We start from the raw sequence: 21,520 nt of genomic DNA, 5'->3' as shown, positions 1-21,520 counted from the left end.
TGAGATATGATGGTATTTCTCTTAAAATAAAAAGTTTGCAGAAATTATCTTTTTTTTTTTTTTACTCCAGATGATAGACCTAAACAGGTGATATTTGTCTACCTATAAGAAAACTTCCATTCTCTTTGGTGTTGACCACATTTGCTGTTAGAAACTACTGAACCAAATCAAAAGAAAGCCACAAATTCATACTGTTTACAGGAGTCCAGATTGAACGTATAATTTTTGTTACTTAAGAGCTCTTCCTTTTACGGACACAGATAAAACAGAGTTTGGTAATCTGCTATTTATAATTCCTTACTGGAACTTTGTAATTCAGTAGAATATTACTGGAGAACTTCTGTATCACATAAAATTTACTACTATCTCTTATGTGATGACTCATCTCAAGAATCCAGTCCCATGTACTTCCTCTAGGGTAAGAAAATATGAATTTAATTTGGTTAGACTCACAGAGATGCACCTTGCCTTCTGTGCAGGAACAGGCAGGAATAGGTGTATATGTAAGTCCATGTTGGATGTAGTTGGACAGTATTCATATCTAAAGCCTTAGCTAATTCTCCTGATATAACTTATATTTTCTAAAAGCTATACAAGATGGATGAAAAGGGCTATCTGTAGGTGTTTACAAATACTAATTCATATTTGGTATTTTACACATCTAAATGCTCTCATTAATGTTATCTGGCCTAGGAATGAGTTAAATTTGTTTCAAATTTTTAAATTATGGTTCTTATTACCTACTTAAATTTTGTGTGGTAACAGCAATCTTATTTCAATAGGACTAGAAATTATAATGTTTTTGCTAATAGTGTTTTTTACATTTTAATATAAAGTGGGGATTTTAATGGAAATACCATTAAGTGATAAATTGAGGCAGTAATACAAAATGACTCATGTATAATGGTATTATTTCTATAAGCAATGTCATAGTTAAAAAAAACAGTAAATATGATTTCCACTTAATTACGGTTGCAAATCTGCAGTGAAGCTTGCTTCTCTTCTCTTGTTCTTTCTTTCACATTGAAATGCTATTTTTATTTATGGATCCTCCTCAAAGGATTCAACAATTTTTAATAGCAATTTCCTATAGTTAATACTTGCTTTTTCTTCTTGGTCTCTCAGAAAAAAACTTATGCTGTGACACAGATGGACACGTATGAATACCATATGTGTGTACACGCACCCCCCGCAATACGTGTTCCCTTTCAATCTAACACAGAAGAAGGGGCAGGGCGAACGCAGCAGTTGGGGCGACGGAAGTTCTGCAGCATGGACTGGAAAACGCTGTGCTGCCTCCCTTTCAGCTTCTTATTTGAGGAAGTGTCTGAGGAAATGGATCTCCGGGTCTGGCCACTTTGTGTTTTGATTAATTTCTCATGTTCCCGAATTTGTCTTTGTAAGTGGTTCTGGATGGCGATTCCCAGGGACTCCGGGTCCAAGGAAGCACCGTACACTTCCCAGGTCATGCCCTGCTCGTCCCACACGACGTCCTTGACCCGCTTGGACTGCTTCAGCTGGAGCTTGGCGTCTGTGCTTAGCTGCTTTTTCTTCTCTCCTGGTGTGAGCCCCACCTGAGCAGCGGCTGCTGTCACATTTAACTCTTTGAGGAACTCGCTGACCCGGCTGGCCCGGCGAGGACTGGCTTTGACGGATCGAGAAGGGGTCCTCTTGCCAGAACCTGGGCTGGAGTCACCCATGGCATCCGGGGGTAGGCTCAGGCTGGTGGCTGTCTTGGTCTGTCTGTTTTCCTCTAAGCTGCCCTCCTGGGTCTTTTTATTTGGGGAGGGTGTGGGATTAGCAGTTGATCCTGCACCTGCATTTTCTTGAGCTTTGGGATTGAGCAGTAGGGTTTTGGCATCTAGAGTATCAGTGCCAGCAGGCTCTTTTTCTTTTACTATCTGAGGAGACTCGTACTTCTTCTCCTTTGCGCCTCCTTTACTAGTGGGGTCCAAACTCCTGGACTGGTTCTCTTTGCTGGCAGAGCTGCAGGAGTCGTATAGTTTGCAATCTGGGTCGGTCTTGTGGTCAGAAGTCTTGACTTCAGATGTCCCCAGTTCCTGGTTTACTTCAGTTTGACTGCCTGCACTGGTAGAACTCTGGTCAATGGGGCTAGCTTTCAGTGAGCTAGAATTAGCATCTGAAAGCTGTCTAGAGTTTGACTCTTCCCTCACAGGAATCACTCCTGCTGGTCTCCCATCTTCTTTACAAGTATCCTGGGCCTGATTGGAGGCCCTGCTGACGGATGAGGTCTTCAGGATCTCCGCTGGTAGGCTCAGTCCTTTAAGTTCCCCTTGGAAAGCTGTAGAGACAGGTGCAGCTACCTGGATGTGTACCTGGGGCATAATGCCAGGGCACTGTCCTGCCTCCTGGGGGACTTGTATGCTGTTAGAGAGCTCCAACACATGACTGCCACTGCCACTGCTCTGGCAAATGACACGCAGCTGCTCTTGATGTTCCGAGCACTCAGGAGCAGGGGTTTCCTTTAAGAAAGCAGTGAGGATGCTGGGGCTAGTGGAGACTGATCTGCTTTCAACGCTTGCCACTGCCTGCACCTCAGCATCTTGACGAGCCTTGCTGGGGGCCTCCTTGCTCTCACTCTCTGCTTGGTTGGTCATTGTACCGGCTTCTTTGAACTTCGACACCTGTTGGGTTGACCATAACGCCTTCTCTGAATCTAGTATACACGATGAAACTTCTCTAGTGAGATGGGATAAGTGAGGTGGCCCAGATGTTGTACCATGGGTGTCTGAGGCAGTGGCAGAGGGTTGTTTGTTCTCTGAACATCCATCTTCTCTTGCTGGAGGCTCACAGGACCTCACTGTGGAGTCACAGATGGCTTGCTGCCTTTCCCCTTCGGGTCCACCTGCAAGAGCTGAAGAATGACTGAACATGGAGGCCGGGGTGCTCTGTACGGTTCCCATTCTCTGGATTGTTTCTTGAGAAGGAAAACCACAGGATGCCTGATCTTTGCTGCTGCCACAGGTGCTCCCTGCAGGGCAATTTGACTTCTCAGTCTGCCCTCCATTCAAGGTTCTCTGAGATTTCACCAAGGAATCTTCAGGTTTTGAAGAGGTGCTGGCATTGGGCCGATCACCTGGGATGACCTGGTGGGTGTGCTGATTGACTGGCATTGTAAATGGTCTGCGTATAAGATCCTTTCCTGCTGTAGGGCTCAGGGTTGGTGCTATGGGCTCTTTACTTTCCAGCAGTTGGGGATCTCCAGGAGAGTTGTGTGTTGGAGATGCTTCCTCCGCCTCACTGAAGATACCAGGAGAAGACATGGCTGGCTGGGTGGTCTCATGCTCACAAGCCTGCATCATGGCCTCAGCAGCTGGGATGGGGCTGAGGCTTGGTTCTGCCGGGGCACCTGCCAGGCCATTGGCATTCTTTCCCAGTTGAGCTGGTTGGCTCAACTGAGATAAGGCAGCCTGTAGCTCTCCTTGAGCCTCTTCTTTTAAAGAAGCTGCAATCAGGGAAGTTTTAGTGGATCTCAGAGGGTCAGGTACAGTCCCCATGGAACTTCTTTCCAAAAACACTCCAGAGCTCTCCCTTGAGTGGTGTTCCTGCTGGGAAGCAGTGGGAACTCAGAGTGAAGACACAGTCAGAGATGATTCTGCTGAAGAGTCAGCCTGGGGATCAAGGAAACAGTACTGTTAATACAGGACATCATTTAAGGACTAAAAGTGTACAGAATTGCCATTTTTATAAGCTCACATAAGCACATTAGGCCTTTTCTTCTTATATCCGTTGATGTAAAAATAAACCTTGGGAAGAAAGATTTTGAAAAAAAATATTTTAACTCTATACAAATATTATTTTGGTATTTCAGCTTCTACTTGTATCCAAATGCTGTCTAGAAAATAGGTCTTTAATGTAAGTACTTACATCTGGTAACTACCTTAAAAGTCATTTGTAGAATCTAATTTGCCAGAGACCAGAAAATACTGTAAAGCTACTATAATTAAATCAGCGACTGTAATAAGCCCAAACTTTATATAATATCTGAAATAGAATATCAAGAAATAGATCAAAATGTAAATGTGAATTTAATTTATGACAAAAAAGACATTTTGATTTAGTGGCAAAAGGATAGACTACTTAATAGAAGGTGCTGATAAACTGCTTAGTCTTCTGGAAGAAAAAAAGAGTCTTTATCTTATACAAATTCCAAAATAAATTGTACATAGATGGAGCAAGGTTAAAATGTAAAATAAACAAATGAATTAAAATCTTGTAAGAAAATCTAAAAATCATCAATAATATAGGAGTAGGACATTTATTTTATTTTGACAAGGTAGAAACATAAGAGAAAATATAAGCATAGGTGACTAAAATTCAAAACTTTTGCATGACAAAAGATATGATAGATTTGTGAAAAAATGTTTACATCCCTGGGGAGCAGGTGATAATATAATATAGCAAGAGGTTTGAAAAATTAACAGGAGGCCAAATAATCTGTTAGAAAAAATGTCTAAGGAATATGAAAACACAACTTAGAAGATAAGAAATCCAAATAACCAACAAGGTTATGAAAGAATAATCTAATTTATTTTTGATCAAATAAATGCAGATAAATCAATGAGATTTTACTTCATACCAAATGCACTTGGAAAACCTTTTTTAAAAAATGAAAGGCTTATAATGCAGTGACCTGGGGAGACCTAGGGAAAGAAAGTGTTTTTTACTGATTTTAAGTGCAAAATGTGTGTTACTATAGCTTTCTTAGGGAAGCAGGTTAGTTTTTAAAACGGAAAATGCACATGTCCTTGACTCTATGATACAAACTCTTATCAATAGAAATAAAAACACAAGCATATATGGAGACAGGGATAACTATGTTTGTGTGTTTGTTTATTTATTTACTTTCAGTATTAGGGATTGAACCAAGGAGCACTTAACCACTGAGCAACATCTCCAGCCCTTTTTTAAAATTTAAAAAAATTTTTAGACTGAGTCTTTTTAAGATGTTTAGGGCCTCACTGAATTGCTGAGGCTGGCTTTGAACCTGTGATCCTCCTGTCTCAGCCTCCCAAGCTGCTGGGATTACAGGCAAGTGCCAGGTGCCTAGCAAGATAAATATGTTTATTGAAATACTGTTTGTAGAAGAAAAACTGGAAACAAACTGACCCCCATGAGTGGGGGAAATGGTAAGGTGTACATGACATGTCCCTACTACCATAAAGCACTAAGCAGCTATTAAAACAAGTAACTGATTAGGTTCTAACTTTTTACCCGGGGAGGATTTTCTCAAGGTACAGGTGCATGAGAAATGTGAGATACAGAAAATGGCACATACATTTTTATTTTTGTAAAAACAATAACCTAAGACACATCATCTGCACGCACATGCACATACACAGAGAGGGGTTTGTATATGATTTTATAGATTCTAAAAATAGTTAGGATAAGACACATCACTTATTTATACTTATTTATCTAATGAAAGGAAAGTGATGCATTAGGAACAGGGAGGGGAGATGGAGGTCCCCAAAGTGGAAAAATAATGAATTTTTTAAAACCTGTCTGATACAACCTGGACTATATACTTATGTAAAATTATATGTACACTTATGTATAGACTTTTTTAGAAAGGATAACTAGATGTTAAGGCATGTGGATAAAGCCATGAATCAGAAATTAGTGATGACTATATTTTAATATTTTTATCACTAAAAGACTATGTTACCTCAGGCTAATCATTTAATCTCTCTGATCCCCAAATTAACTCTTTGGAAAAATGGATCATAAGCTTTCTAAGGACTTTTCCAACTCCAACATTCCTACTTCTTTGCATGTGATTGATGATACATTAAACAATCTTAAATTGGGCTACAAAGTGTCAAAAGAAGGCAAAGTCCTATCTGGTTGGGCTCAGATTGTGCAAGTACATTTACTTTTTGATTCGATCCTATTTGACTGATCTTCTATCATATGAAATCGAATGGCAAATCAAACTTATTTTCTCCCGCAAACCAGCTTATCTTGTAACATCATTATTCACATTAATGAGTTGAATATTTTCCCATTGTTGGTCTCGACTGCTTTCTGCTTCTTCAAATCACTATGCTAGGTTTCTAGTCCACTTTTCCTTTCTCTAGTTTTCTGTTGCATTCATTTACTGTGCCTCAAGCCACTTTCCCTTTATCCCTCATCTGCATCTGTGTTTATCATATCTTTTCTCCTACTATTGGCCTTCCCTATCCTAAAAAGCCCACTGAGTTTTCAAGGTCCCGCTTGAACTCCATTTCTTTCCTGAAGTTCTCTAAAGCTTTCAAATCATAGATTTTATTTTTTTAAAATCCTAAAGGTTGGTCGCCTTGTCCTTCATCTTGTGATTTTCATGTTCTGTTTTTGTACCATTGTTATCTATACAAATATCCCATTTCTCCACAAGTATTAAAAAGCCCAGGAAGGCAAGGAGATGCTTATTGATTCTTTTTGTTTACTCCACAGGATACAGTACAGAGTTTTGTGCATAAAAAGTTGTTAATTGATCCAGTTTCCCTCTAAAATGGTCCTTATTAAAAGCCTGCTAAACTCCAAACAGGAAATTTTTACCCATGACATAAAATATTAATGAAAACACAATTGAAAGGAATGATATTTTTGGAAGTAAGAAAATGTAGTGTCTTATTTTTTAAGTATTGTGTATCAGGAATTCAGGTTTAGACAATTTAAACCAAGAACACTAGACACCTGCTATGTAAAGCTGGGTTGTTCTCATAAAGCCAAGGGTACAGCCTGTCTCCTATCTTATGTGGCTGGAGCCCAGAAATCCCATTTGCCAAATAGGACTGTAAAATAGGAACAGCACAAAGTTCAGCAACTGAAAGTGAAAAGACTTTAATGAAGATGACTTCATAAAATCCTCAGTCATTGTCTTTACTTCCATTTCCCACACACAGCTGAGCGTGTTAGTTTAACTTTGAAAGAGCATTTTCTTTCATTTGCTTTGCTAATAGAGGTTGAATCAAGAATCAAGAAACAAAGTCCAGATTGCTTGGCTAGCACCTGTTAACTTGAAATCTATTGATTTATTAGTAGATAAGAAGTAATCACTGATCTCAAACATAGCTGCTAATGGAATCATTGCAGTATCTCCATGAGTCCAGGAGACACTCCTAAGCTCCAAAACTACTCCCACACTCTCCTTTTCCCTCCCACACCAAATAGGTAAAATCTACAGTCTCCCATGGATCACACACAAAATTTTTTAAGAACAATTATTTTGTGCTTCAGAGTAAGGAGTATATAGCTTTATCCTTATTAGATTTAATTAGTTAAATCTAATTGAAATTGGATTTAAGACTTTTAAGAAAAAAGTTGCAAACAGGTAGCCTCCAGACTGAATAAATTCTTTCAGGAGAATGCGTGTGTGGGTGTGTGTGTGTGTTTGTGTGTGTGTGTGTGTGTGTGTGTGTCTACTAGATGGTTTTTCCTTTCCTTTCTTTTCCTTCTGAACTGAAGAAATCTTGCATAAAAATACAGATTTCTCCCTGTGTGCTTCTATTTCAAAATTTGAAACTTTGCATTTCCAGATGACAACAACTAGGTGGCACTAAGGACAGTCCCTTTTGATGGCCATGAACACTCCAAGTGGTCCATGTCTTAGTCTCCTGCTTTGCTCATTAATATTAGGAAAGTCCTGTGTGCAGCTGAGTTTGTGCTCTAAGGGTAGTACTGACAGAGGAGACTTCCCTGCCTAATGTCCATCCAGTCCCCTAGGGCAGTTTGACCTGGAGCTCAAGAACACAAACTTGGGGAAACTTTCCTGAATTGGAATATTAGTTCCACTACCCAGCTCTACCTCTGTGGGCTTGCATAAGTAACCTCCCAGGGAATAGTTTCATCTATTAATTAAAGATAATGATGATAGTACTGCCTCAATGGGTTTTCATTAGAAACAGGCTTAGCATTTAGAAAAAATAGCATCTTGGCACATAGCATGCACTGTGTAAGTGTTACCTCTTTTAAAACCTCAATATTTAAGCTTTGATCTGTATTAAAGAAGAAATTATTTGGATATATGTTAAAACAGAAAAAGGAAGACTTTATTCAGGTCTCTTGCAATTGATGTCAAGATTATCACAATAGGGGAGAGAGAGTGGGCTCAAATCCAAATATGATAAGAATATGTAGGAATTTATAGCCAAGGAACATGTTGAGCAGGGTCATGGACAGAAAATTAGTAAGATGAAACATTAAGGGTAGGGGAAGTGTTATGGATTGCATAACAAGTTTCTTGCTGAAGGCAGGCCAGCAGATTGGATATCCGTGATGGGGGATTCTAAGCTGGCTCAGCAGGACTCTGCAGGAATATCTTGAAGCCTACAGAGTTGACAAGAGAGTTCAGAGAAGCCTGACTAAAGTCTGATCCAGGAGAGGGTCTTTGTCATCTGCAGCAGCAAATAGGATTTTCTTATAAGGTTGTCCATAGCCTTGCAAATCCTTCCTGAATTGGGCAAAAATCATACAGAAGCTCCAGGTATCTCAAAGTTAGTCTGTTTTTAAGTCTAAATGGAACTGTGTTTTCAATAGCACATCCTTTAGTGCTTTTGCCCTTAAATTTTGAGAAAAGATATAAAGTATTGTTCTGACAATGCAGTCAGACTGCAGGGTAAACATCCACTTTTACAGGGAAGGAAACTGAGGCCCAGAGATGAAGTAACCCACTCAAGGTCTGATACCTGCTAATTCCTGTTGAACTAAATTCTAATGAATATTCATGCTTGTACCCTTTTTATTTTCTATAACTATAGAAAGAAGATAGAAAGAAAGAAAAAAAGATATGCGTGTATATATCTCCAGAGGAGAGGAAGTATTTTTCTTTCCAAGTGGTTTGCAGCACAGGGGCGGCCTTGCTGGTGTTAACACAGACTATAGTGCCATTCATAACTGGCCACCTTATGCAAAGTCCAGTTCACTGAAAATTGACACTACCAGGCTATGCCACACAGCCTGTTTTCATAATAGGCACCCAGGCTAATAAGAAAGCAGGGAGTCTCAGCCCTTTGTGACATCCTGCAAAGCGGTGCTGGCCAGAATGGAGAGCATCTCAGTGGTCCAGATCAGCAGGCTGCTGATGTACTACAGCTCATAGTGTTACTACTGAGGGCAGCAATGACCTTTGCCCCCTATAGAACTGTTGCATTGCTAGAAAAAGGGCAGGACTGTTCTAGCAATCTCTTGAATGGTATCACATCTTCTTGCAGAGGGCCTCAGTTAAGCACTTCCATCACGACCCATCAGAAAGCAGATTTTAGTCATCAGGTGACAGATACTTTTGGAAAAGAGTGAGGCAAGAAGTGAGGGACTACTAAGCCTCAAGAGAAGGATGAAGACAAAAGGTCATCTGGCATCCTTTTCGACCCATCTTCTGCCCCCTTTAACAGCAAGTCTTGCCTCCAATATTGACATTCCAGCCCAACAGATCCTGCCAGTGCCTGGCTCTAAGGAGAAGTGATCCAATCCCAAGAAATGCACACAGGTTGGGAAGAACAGTTTCTTCTTTCCTTAAAAAGGTCACACCCTGACACTAATAGCACTAAACGCCAAATGTACTTTCACAAGACATTAGCTGAAAAATAGATTCTTTCCTTCAAACTGTGGCTAAAGCAAATTGGAAGGGCTGAAAGAGGCTGCTCTGCCTGGCTTCACTAGCAGTGTCATGTGTGCTTTCAATTAAAATCGTCACTTTAACAAAAGAATCATGAGAAACGTGCGATATCCTTTCTTCCAATCCATTGCTTTTGTTCAACGCTTTCTAGAAAAAATGAGAGCGTGGCTTGGTCTCTCACTGGAATCCAATGTCACTAGGACTGGATAAAAACCAGGAAGTTAAAATAAGGCTTCAGGAAGCACAAAGACCCTAAATAATCCATTTTTGTCAAATATAATTTGCACAGACAGTTTCTGTGATATGGAGCAGGAAGATCTTATTTGTTGCTTCCTACATTCCGCACTGTCCTGTAGGGATCTCATTCTTCAGAACAACTCCAGGAGACAGTCCTGCTCCGAGCTCCACTTTTACAGACTGGAGTCAACTTCAAGGTCACACAAACAGTAAGCTGTGGAGACCAGATTTAAATCCAGACCATGTGGCTCTTGAGTGCATGTGATTAACCAATTTAACACAGCTGGAAGAGAGACTTTTTTTGTGGAACAAACTCAATGACTTGGGCAAGAAACATAATCAGACAAGAGAAGCCAAGAGAACCCAGCTGTTAAGAATGCATAGCCTTTATACCAGGTTACCAGTTCAAGTTAATAAAGGTAAATTATTTTATGTAGTCCATCTTCAATGGTTCAATGTTAAATAAGTTTACTATGTGTTCTCTCAAGCCTCAGCCTAAAGACTATCATTTGAAGAAGCGATAGCTAACTTCAAAGTTAACGCAACAATGAGCCCTTTTCTGATTTGAACAAGTAAGCATGTAGATAGTTGGCAACCTTTTTAGCAAAATCAAAAAGATTCTGATTTTAGTAACCTTGAGAAATTAACCCTTAATTTTCCTACCTGTGGAGTTAATTCACAGATAAATATAAAGTTGATATTAAAAATTCCTAGAATAAGCTTTTCTTAAAAATATGAATTCTTCTTGAGAAGAGATCGCTAAACCATTTAAGTTTTGTTATTTTTACCTTCTCTAATTAAGCTGGCTCTTTTCATCTACTTGGTTTGCCTGACAGATATTTAAATCTAAATGTTTTTGTCTTCTTTTGCATCTCAGCTTGGAAGGACTTCAATTGCAAGCTTATTTTAATTGCAAAGAGCAGGTAACAGGATCTCAAAGCTAAATCATGGTTAAATAACAAGTTAATAGAAGTAAACTAAACATTTGCATTTTAAAATCCTATGTTAGATATGATCTAAGCTGCTCTGCATCCCAATTTTCTGTAAGTTATATTTAGCATCAGTCACACACCACTCAGCCTCACAAACAAGTATTCTTGTCCTTGCTTGTTCCTCCCTGACCTCTCAGATCCTGCTGCTTTTCTCCCTGGCTGTCTCCCCATCCCCAAGTCCCCAACTAGCCAAGTTCTGCCCCCTGCTCCCCTTCTGGCAAAGGCATCTTCCAGTTGCAGAGGTGAGCACCTAAGTGGAAGACACTCCCCGCCCCCCAAACCCATAGCAGGCTGAAAGCTTATTAATGATTTCTGTTTTTAGCTCATGTCAAGCACCAGTGAGGAGTCTCTCTTCTGGTTCCCACGCTTGGGTCTTTAATCATGTTGAACGATGGCAAAGTGTCTGCTGGCAATGTTTGTGATGATGGGAATAGATGTGAAAAAGGAGCTATACGTGGAGCTGGTTCTCTGGGGTCGATCTGCTCCTGAGGAACACAGAAGCCCCAGAAAAAGCAATGAAATCGATTCCTCCAGGCTTCCAGTTTATTCTGCTGCAATGCTGTTCTTCCGTTGATTGTGTTTGAGAGAATCAGGGGTGCCCTGCTATTGAAAATTAATAAGTTTTTTTTTTTTTTTTTTAGTTTTTGCTGGGGTCAGAATCTTTGGATTTGGCCAGTGAGTTGTGTGTGTGTGTGTGTGTGTGTGTGTGTGTGTGTGTGTGTGAGGGAGAGGAGGGGGGAGAGAGAGAGAGAATCAACAAATTTGTCACTCTCATGCTTTACAGTCTGTAAGACACTAAGTCAGGCATCACAAGTACATAAAAGTTTTGCTTTTTGCCCTTAAGGAGATTTCAATCCAATCAAGGAGTCAAGACAAATTCAATCAGAAGCTGTAAATGAGCAAGACTGTATATAATTAAGTGGCTTAATAGTGTGACAATAAGCTGCACTCTATAGACATTTGAATCAGGGAAAAGGCCAATATTTCTAATTCAATTGACATTTCCTGGCACAACTATACTGTGGGACAGAAAAACAGTGTCCATATAAGTTCAAAGAAAAATGGATATTAGAAATTAAAGGTCAAAAAAAAAAGAATTGTCTTTGATTAAAAATAAAATAATCTCATAAGTCACACTGAAACAATTAGGAAATACGGTTAATATCTATTCATTCATTTAATGAGCTAAATGTCTTCTTTGTGCCAGCCATTTAGGATACGAATACAAATAAGATCAATATAGTCGTGTTTTTGAGGGGCTCATGCTTCCTGAAAATCATTACGTAGAGTTGGGGTATTATAAGAGAAAAAGAAACATAAAAAAAAAAAAAAAGAAAAATGGCAAACAAAAATATACCCCCAATGCACTATGGAAGTGGATTCTTCATTTTATTCAGCACATAGGTTAGATTGGAGAATCCTAAGCTTCGTGAGATGTATCTAATGTGATCAGTGAAATACATTTATCTAGGATAGAGTTTCTCACGTTGCCACCTGACATTTTGGACCCAGTAGTTCTTAATAGAGAGGAAAAGAAGGGCATGTTGTCCTCCCCCGGAGGATGTCAGCAGCATCCCAGAATTCTGCTCACTAGATGCCGGGTAGCATCCTCACCTCCAGTTGTGACAATCGAAAACGTCTCCAGACCTTGTCACATGTCTCCTGGGGATAAACTTGTTCCTTGTTGGGAATCACTGATCTAGAAGGGCAGCAGAGTTACCTCAGATGGAAAGAAAACTTCCTTAGAATGAATACCTGTGAATAATATCCAAAATACATTTTTAAGTATAGTAATAACAACTGAAATAAAACCCAATGATAATAAAAACCTTCAAGGTACAGAGAAGTATAGTTAATATGCTACTGTTTGTATTAAAAAGGGAAAAACGAGCATCTCTGCTTGCTATACAGAAAATATTTCTGCCAGGATAAATATGACAATGTATTATATATGAATTATATATATTATATATGAATGTATTATCTATTCAAAAATAATGAAAAATTTAAAAGCCAGTTCTTGACATCCATGTACCCTGAATTTTCCCTGTTTGGGACAATGGATTTGTGCTGCCCAATCCTCCAACTCTCCAATCCTCTGGTTTTGCTGTGAAGGTCAACCTGACTATGCAACTATTTAAAAGAAACCATAGTTTCCTGATCCATCTTGGCTATCTACAAGTTCCCAGCTAGGCAATGTTAGCATTTTTCAAAATCAACAGCCAGAAATGTTTTTAGACAGATTTCTCTTAGACCACAAAATAAAGGTCTTAAGTTACTTTTCCCAGACTGTCTGACTCCTGTTTATCAGTTAATTTCTCCCTTCTCCCCCACTTTCCTATTCCTGGGAGCTCTTGGACTTAGTCTTTGAATCATACATCCCTCAGAGAGAAAATTCAAAGATGACCTAAAGTCAAACTATGAAATTAGGTCAAAACATCAATGGATATAATTAAGAAAATAAAATTCATTTATTTTTATTTTTCTGTCTACATTTTGGGAACCAATTAAATGTCAAGACATGAAGTCTGAAAAACATATTTTAATTGCCAGTTATTAAATCTACCTGTTTGGTTTCTCCAGGCTTAACTGCATTTATCATACTAATACAATAGGTTTCATTCAGTCAGTTCTGAACACGTACCCTCACATCTTACCAATGTCAACTTTGTAAATATGCTACTCCTTTATGTAAAAATTCGAATGGTTTCCCATTGCCCATAAAATAAGACAGAGTACATGTTATCCGTTTATAACATGTCCTCACTATCTGACCCATTTCTTTTTCAAGATTAATATTCTCTCTGTCATTTGCCAGACCCTGTGTGTTATTTATTTATGTTATGACAGGCTCCAAAGGATGGTTGTCTTTGTACAGATGAGGAAACTGAGGCTCAGAGAAATTTGGCTCACCAAATGCACACATTTAGTGGAAAATTTGGAATTTGAAACCAGGCAAGTCTCATTTCCAAAGGAGGTCCCTGCAGACCAGGCTACAGCTAAATTGGAAGTCCTTTGACCTCCACTCTCTGTCACTTCTGAAGCCAGCTGTGCTCAATTGTTATTCTGTTCTGTACCATTTTCCATCAAAACATCAACCCACTTTTTGTATTATACACAGACTGTCTTTCCCTGCTGGAATGCGGGCTCTGAGTGGCAGTGCTTTTGTCATTCTTGCTCATTGATGTCCCTGAGTGCCGACAGCAGTGAACAGCCCACAATATGCTCCGGGCAGACAGGTTTGAATGAGAGAATGCTGCTTTTTCATTTTGGTTTGCCTTCACAGTACGCCACCGTTTCTATGATTTTCACTTAACTTTTACTAATTACATTTGAGGATAGACTTTTCCCCCCTAGGGGACATCTACAGGTGAGGTAACCATACACCCTGGATGTTGTAGGGATAACTCTTCAAAATATTGATTTACATGGTAACAATAGGTATTCTTATACTATCCTCAATTTTAATTTAAGAAGAACTGGTTTTATTATAAAGGCATGTATGTCAGTATTCTATTTGGTACTGGCTAATTTAGAAAATAAATTCTATTCCTCTAAAGTTATCTGCTATGAAGATAGGGAATCTCTAATTCTATCCCTGGATGGGGTGCATCTTATTTGGGAACTTGCAAGTAACTGATTATAGTATACTTCTTTTTGTTTGAAATACATTGAAAAAAATGTAATATATACATTCACTTTTTAAAAGAATACCAAAAATCAAACAACAGTCTTTTAGATTTGTCTTTCTAACTTAAGGAATACATATATTTGCTCAATGGATCTTCTCTTAAACATTTAAAACTCTGTGATGAATTCATAAAAGTAATAGTGGCTAGGAACATATTCTGGCATTGTAGATATATGTTATGATTTTGTGCAAGGCTGTTAAAGTGCCATTTCATTTCCGGTAACATTTCAGTTGGTTCTTATTGACTATATTATTGTTGCCATGGTCTCCCTCCTTCTTCTCTTTTCCTTTCTCCCTTCTTTCCCTCTCCCACCCCCAATTTTTTTTGTTGGTGTAAATCAATATAATTTATTTACTAATATTTAATAATAGATTATAAAATAAATCAATAAACTATTTACATTACTTATTTTATAAAAATGTAGAATACTTTGTAACTAAAATGATAAGATACAAAGACTCCAAGAAGTTTCCTAGGCCAAGTGGATATGCATACAAAGTTGAGAACTATCACCTTATGTAATAAAATATTCTGGTGACAAAACACCATATTTTTGCTTATTTAATTGGTGAATATTAAAAACAATTTCAATGGCTATAAGAGCAGGGTGATACCTGCATTGCCAGTTCTGCTTGTGGAAGCATAAACTGACTGATGAGGAAGATCACAGATATCTATACCCTTTGAACCAACAATTCTACCTCTAAGAATTCAGTCTAAGAAAATAAAGAAAATAACTGGTATGTGAATAATGAAGTTCACTGCAGGGTTATACTGTAGAAGCTCTCTAATAAACCTCCATCTACTGACTAGCTTTCCATCCCCTAAGTCCAATCTACTAAAGAGGCCATGACTCCTAGAACCCTGGCCACTGGCAGACCCCTCTCTAGAGGGCCCGCCCAGCTCTGCTCCTGTCACTGATGTATTTATTCACTAAATGTATTCACATCAGTTCTTCTAACCATCACATCATTTGGCTACTACTATATTACCTTAAAAGAATGAAATGTGAGTGCAGAAAAGCATTTTTGTTTCTTTGAAACTAAGTCGAAAGCTTTAGAAATAGTTGACGAAGGTGAGTCCTAAAAAAAAGTTATTGCTATTGATAATAACTGTAAAAGATAGGACAGTAATTTGTAAACACTTAGCATTCTTGTTTGTAATTGGGATTGCTTTGTTTTACCGAAACAAAAGTGAAGTACAAAGTTACAAAGGGTTCTATGAATTTATGTAGGAAAGATGTAGCAAGACTCCAAGCATGGATCTATTCTCAAGAAGACATCTGGCCCTGTTTCACAGGTTAGTGAATACTACAGCCAAAAGTTATAAGCTGAAAAGAAAATCTTAGGAATATATGTATCATTTTAATAACTCATTTTTATTCCTTTTTGATAAATTATATCATTTTAAGTTGTGATGTTATAGGCTGCAAGAAATATATATCTAACAAAATATGTTGAGAAAACATATTTAGTAAAGATATTAGAAGAGAATATATTAAAACATTAATGAGTTAATATATGGTGGAATTATGGATGATTCAAAAAACTTTTATTCTTTAGGATTTTAAAACCCTGGAAATAATCTTATTTCAGTTATGTAATATGTAGCAAAAACTGTAAATAAGAGTAAGAATGAAGAAAGAAGATCACTACCAAATCAAACCCTATGGCCCAGAGGTTTCCCATTTTAAAATCTACATTAAATCATTGAATTTCCCATTGTGAATTCATGTAAATTGGAAAGCATGTTTTCTGGAGTTGTGTGTTTAAGTTTTGCTTTATCTCAAAGCACTTTCTGGTTTTTCCAATATCACACCAGCTCTTTGTCTAAACCAGTTCTGTACATGAGTTTCAATTATAAAATGAGACTCTATTAGAAATCTGGGGTTAAACCTGCTCAGCTGAGGTAGTCAGATACGTTGCTGCTTCACAGTGTGTAGAAAGTTTGCTGTCACCCTGAGGCACAGGCATTTGATGGCCCTGGTTCAACAGCCTTTTTCAGGAGTTGCTTATCATGGCTCTCTCTTGGTCCTTGACATTCTTTCCAGTCTTGGCCCCAGTCAGTTTCTGGCTTCTGGTTTAAGATAGATATCACAGTCATTTTTCTTCTGATTTTGGGAAGTATTATCCCTCCCCTTTTTTCCCCTATCTGTAGGGGAAGATTTCAGGTATATAGGAGTGAGGGCTTCAGGGAAAGCCACATAGAGAAAGGTAGGGATATACCATTTATTCTGAGCATGGTGGATTGTCATAGAGTTTAACCCTGGGCATTCATGAAAAATATTTATCATCTAGTAGATGCCTGATGTGCCTGAATTATCAAATTGGATGCTATTTGTACATCCATTGACATTGGCACATAGTTGTACAAAAAAGTGGCTACTATTAGGAAGTAAAAGCTGACATGTTAGATAGAGTCACACTAGGAAGCCTTACTGGCTTTACTAATGAATCTGGGCTTTTCTGATAGGTAGTAGGAAACTACTAATAGTTTCTAACAACTGCGAAACAATTAGAAAGTTCATGAATGAAGCATATTTAAAGTTGAAGTGACTGGCAGGGTGGAATCCACAAGTAGAGAGATCGATCATGAGATTATTTTCATATAAGAGGTTAGAAGAAATCCATCAATATTGTTAGTAGGAATATAAAAAGAAAAGGGATATGGAAACTATTGCAGAGGTGTCACAGGAAGCATTTAATAACTGGTGGCATATAGGGAGCAAGGCAAGGGAAGGAATCAAAGGTGATTCCAAGATTACCAACCACAATGCTCAGGAGGATGTTGGAAAGATTACCAAGAAGACTGAAGTACTGGGAACAAGGCTAGACACATCCATGAGCAACCATGGCAAGGGTGGGGGGAATGGCATGGAAAGGGGAGCTTTGGTCAGTCTTAGCTCTGCTATCATTTCATGCCTCCTGATTCGTGTGAAAACATGCAGTCCAATGAAAACAGTGACTACTGTGCTGTGCAGCTTCTCCTTCTAATTATGTTGTCCTGCAATTCCCTTCCATATAGAAATTCTGGGCATACTACATAAGTGGTGAGAGATGGACTGGCAAGCCTGTAGCCTGCTGGATGGCAGAGAATCCACAGAGTCCACTGTGCAACTCTTGCCAACTCCACTGTCAGTGACTTCATGAAGGTAGCTGAAAATCAGCTATGGTGGGAATATTTACACCATGGAAATTGGCAAAATACAAGTCCAGGTACTCTATTCACCCCAGAGAACAAGTTGTTGAATATTTATATGTCTGTTGAGAAATTGGTTATGGAAGTAGGAAAAATAGTTTAAGTTTTACAAAAGACTTTGAATGATTGTAAGGTAAAGTTTCAGAATATCCATTGGAATGAGAAAAGGAAGAAACACCTATGAGGTACACTTGATGTACATGGTTATCAAGGTCCAGAGAAGGTGGCATGACAAGATTTATTCCCACTTAGAAGAGATCCCCAGATATTTCTAGATTAGTCTTTGGTTCCTGAGGGGAAATTTACTTTTGATCTTTAAAACAATGTTTAATATTCTAGTACTTCAAAGATGGCAATCGGACATGGTTATTGTTTCTCATTCTTCCTGAAGGAATTGGTCTGGCTGGATTTCCTCTACAAATTAGATTAATACTTCATTTTAGTAATAATGTATTTTTTCAGCAGATGAACATGCTGAACATATGAAGCAATTATTAAAGAGATAGCAAATCACCACCACAGTATATCATTAATATTCTCTTTCAGCATACCTTTTTAGAACTAGATCTGTGTGAGTGTCTACCACTCCTTCCACAAAACCCACCAGTCCCAGCTTTCTTCTATCTTCTCTGAAAGGCTATGAATTTTGTATTCACTCTTTTCTTTTTTTTTTTTTTTTGGGTGCTGGGAATCGAACCCAGGGCCTTATGCTTGCAAGGCAAGCACTCTACCGACTGAGCTATCTCCCCAGCCCCGTATTCACTCTTTTCATAATCAATCAATTCTAAGACGTAATCCCTGAACTGTGAAAAAAATATGTACCAGACCAGCTAGGATGCAAGAGCCCATTTTATCTAAATGACATTTTGGTTGTACTGAGGTTAAGATACCCCATATCTAAAGTCATATTCTCTTATAGAGGACAAATGTGGTTCTTCAAGTCTACTAGAACATTAGGAAAAAAATATCTGTAGAAAATGCAATAAGAATTTCCACTTAATTTTCAAGACAACCATTACAAAACACTCTAGTCAATCTCTCTCTCTCTCTCTCTCTCTCTCTCTTTTGGTACTGGGTATTGAACTCAGGGCACATGTCCACTGAGCCCTATTTTGTATTTTCTTAAAGACCGGGTCTCTTGCTATGTGATTTGACACATAATTAGTACTCAAAATTTTGTGGAAGAATGGAATATTTCCCTGTTGCAGTCAGGTTTCCATTGAGCTAAACTTTAAATCAAATATTTGAGGAACTAAGGGAATAAATGTCCCATTCACTTAAAATATTGCTTAGAACAGACAGATTAATTTGCTTGATCAATAGCTTATAAATCTTGAGCATTTATTAATTCTCTTAGCCTGAGTACTTTTAATTCTTATTTGAGGAGAAAATATTTCACCAGACCTGTTGATTAATTACCATTTTAAAATTACCAAAACAGAATAAATGGTGACATTAAAAAATATAAAGGAAGTGAAGAAAGAAATATGGTGAATTTATTCACTATATAAAGGTGGGAGTTGGAGGAAGCCCGTGTGCTGGTACATGCCTACAATCCCAGCACCTTGTGAAGTTGAGGCCAGAGAATCTCAAGTTCAAGGCTAACCTGGGTAATTTAGTAAGACCCTGTCTCAAAATAAAAAGTGAAAAGGGCTGGGGGATGTAGCTCAGTGGTAGACACCCCTGTGTTTAATCCCCAATAGTGGGAAAAAAAAGAAAAGCCTCTGCTAATAGTTATTTCAGATGAGCAGCGGAAGTGTTGTCAAATTCCACATGAATCTCCTTGAGTTTTTTTTTTTTTTTTTTTTTTTGCGGTACTGGGGATCGGACTCAGGGCCTTGGGCTTGCGAGGCAAGCGCTCCACCAGCTGAGCTATCTCCCCAGCACCACCCCCTTTTTTTTTTAAATTGACTTCTCTGGTTGTTTAATAAGAATGGCTTTCTTTACAGCATTCTAATTTACCCTCTGGGAATATTTATTCAAGTTTTTGTGACTTTTAGTAGAGTTTTGAAGGGCTTGTTCATGTTCATTTCTTATTACAGATAGTCCTAGGTAATTTATACATTTTGTTGCTATTATAAATCTGTGTTTCCATTTTCTTTTATATAATTAAAAGCTGTTTGGCTCTTCATGTTTAATCTAATCCTTGATATGAACACTCATTAATTCCAATAACATTGTAATAAATTCTTTGATCTTATTTTTGTAGATACAGTCCTATTGCTGTATTTTAAAAATATCTAGATCCCTATTTTTGTACGCAAAAAAAAAAAAAAAAGAATAGGGGAAATAAAGATAGAAGGTCTTCCTTCCATCTGGTAGTGGTACAACTTCTCAGGGATGAAGAAAGTGGGTAAACATTGATAACTTTCAAGGTTTACATAAAATCTGGTGACTAAGTAAGTCTCCCTGTAGTTCTCTTCTAGGCCAAGAAAATGTAGGTAAGTTAACTAAAATCAAATAACTTATCCAAGTTGTCAGACAAATATGGTATCTCACTGAGTCTGCAATACAATACCCATCTATTTTTTATTCTTTTAAACCTCTTCTTTTGTCTATATTCATTACACTGTGTTTGGTATTTTGCTCTTTGTTTGCTATGACATCCCTTCTGTAAATTTACTCTTCAAGAGACACAAAGGAGAAACAATAACTATTGAGATTTCTCGCTAAGGGCCAAGTGATTGAACGAAAGTAAGTCCTATGTAGATGCTGCAACCTGGTGCACTGTATAAGGACAGATACACATCTTAGAGATGGTGCTGAAAAGAAGAGGACCTAAACATTTAAAAAGTTACAATGCAAAGGCACAGGCGCTCAGGCTATGAAGCAGGATCTGAGTAACATTATGAATATGATGTGCAATCTGTAGATATTTAGTGGTGGTCCAAAGAGCATATGCCCCATCCTGTAGGGTGGCAATGTGTTATGACATGGAAACACATTTTATTGAGTATGTACATGCTCCAGGTACTCTTATGTTCTAAAGATTTAATAGGTATTATCTCACTTAAACCACAAAATAATCCCAGAAGGTAGTACTCATTTAACTGTTTTTATAATTGATAAAAAGTTCAGAAGATTTAATTAACTTGCCTAAAGTCACATAGTTAATAAGTAATACTGCTGGTTTCAGAGTCTGCATTTTTTATCAGCTTTTTTTTTTTTTTTTTTTTTTTTTTTTTGTACCAGGGATTGAACCCAGGGACACTGAACCACTGAGTCACATCCCCAGGCCTTCTTTTGTAGTTTATTTAAAGACAGGGTCTCGCGGAATTGCTTAGGGCCTTCCTAAGTGGTTTAGGGCCTCACTAAATAGCTGAGGCTGGCTCTGAACTCACAATCCTCCTATCTCAGCCTCCAGAGCCACTGGGATTACAGGCATGAGCCACCATGCTTGGTCTATCAGCTTACCGACATGCTTCTAGGACAGGAATGGTCAGACAAAAGGCCAATTGGTAGTATGTGAGGAATATTCAGGGGAGTGAAGTAAAGGGATTGGACAAATGGTTAAAACAGTAGTATGGACAAGCAGAGAGAAATGTGGTGGAAAAAGAAGACCATGGATGGATTGCAATATACCTTTTGAAGAAAGAATTACCAGGCCTTGGATTCTGCTGTAGACTTAATATTTATGCCCCCGACCCCCACCCACACTCACATGCTAAACTCTAATCCTCAAGGTGATGGCATTTGGAAGTGGGGCCTTAGCCGGTGATTAGGTCATGAGGGCAACACTCTCATAAATGGGATTGTGTTCTTATAAAAAGAATCTCAAGTGC

General features: G+C 38.3%; 1 protein-coding gene across 4 annotated transcripts in view; it reads right to left on the bottom strand.

Annotated features, from left to right (window-relative positions):
- Positions 1–21,520, bottom strand: part of Gprin3 (GPRIN family member 3) — a 65,616-nt gene that overhangs the window by 7,227 nt on the left and 36,869 nt on the right. For 2 of the 4 annotated variants that reach the window (XM_047566782.1, XM_047566781.1), the window contains exons 2-3: positions 12,463–12,603; positions 6–3,632 (exon numbers count right to left, since the gene is read on the bottom strand). In XM_047566782.1, coding sequence (XP_047422738.1) covers positions 1,209–3,518 — 2,310 coding nt within the window. In that variant the 5' untranslated portion in view covers positions 3,519–3,632; positions 12,463–12,603 and the 3' untranslated portion in view covers positions 6–1,208. Of the gene's footprint in view, positions 1–5; positions 3,633–12,462; positions 12,604–21,520 lie in introns of those variants that run through there. The other 2 variants (XM_047566783.1, XM_047566780.1) reach the window with 2 other exon arrangements.

This window comes from Sciurus carolinensis, chromosome 10 (assembly GCF_902686445.1).
Source record: "Sciurus carolinensis chromosome 10, mSciCar1.2, whole genome shotgun sequence".
Lineage (NCBI taxonomy): Eukaryota > Metazoa > Chordata > Mammalia > Rodentia > Sciuridae > Sciurus > Sciurus carolinensis.
Note: the sequence above shows the minus strand (reverse complement) of the source record. Positions and strands in the feature narration are given on the sequence as shown.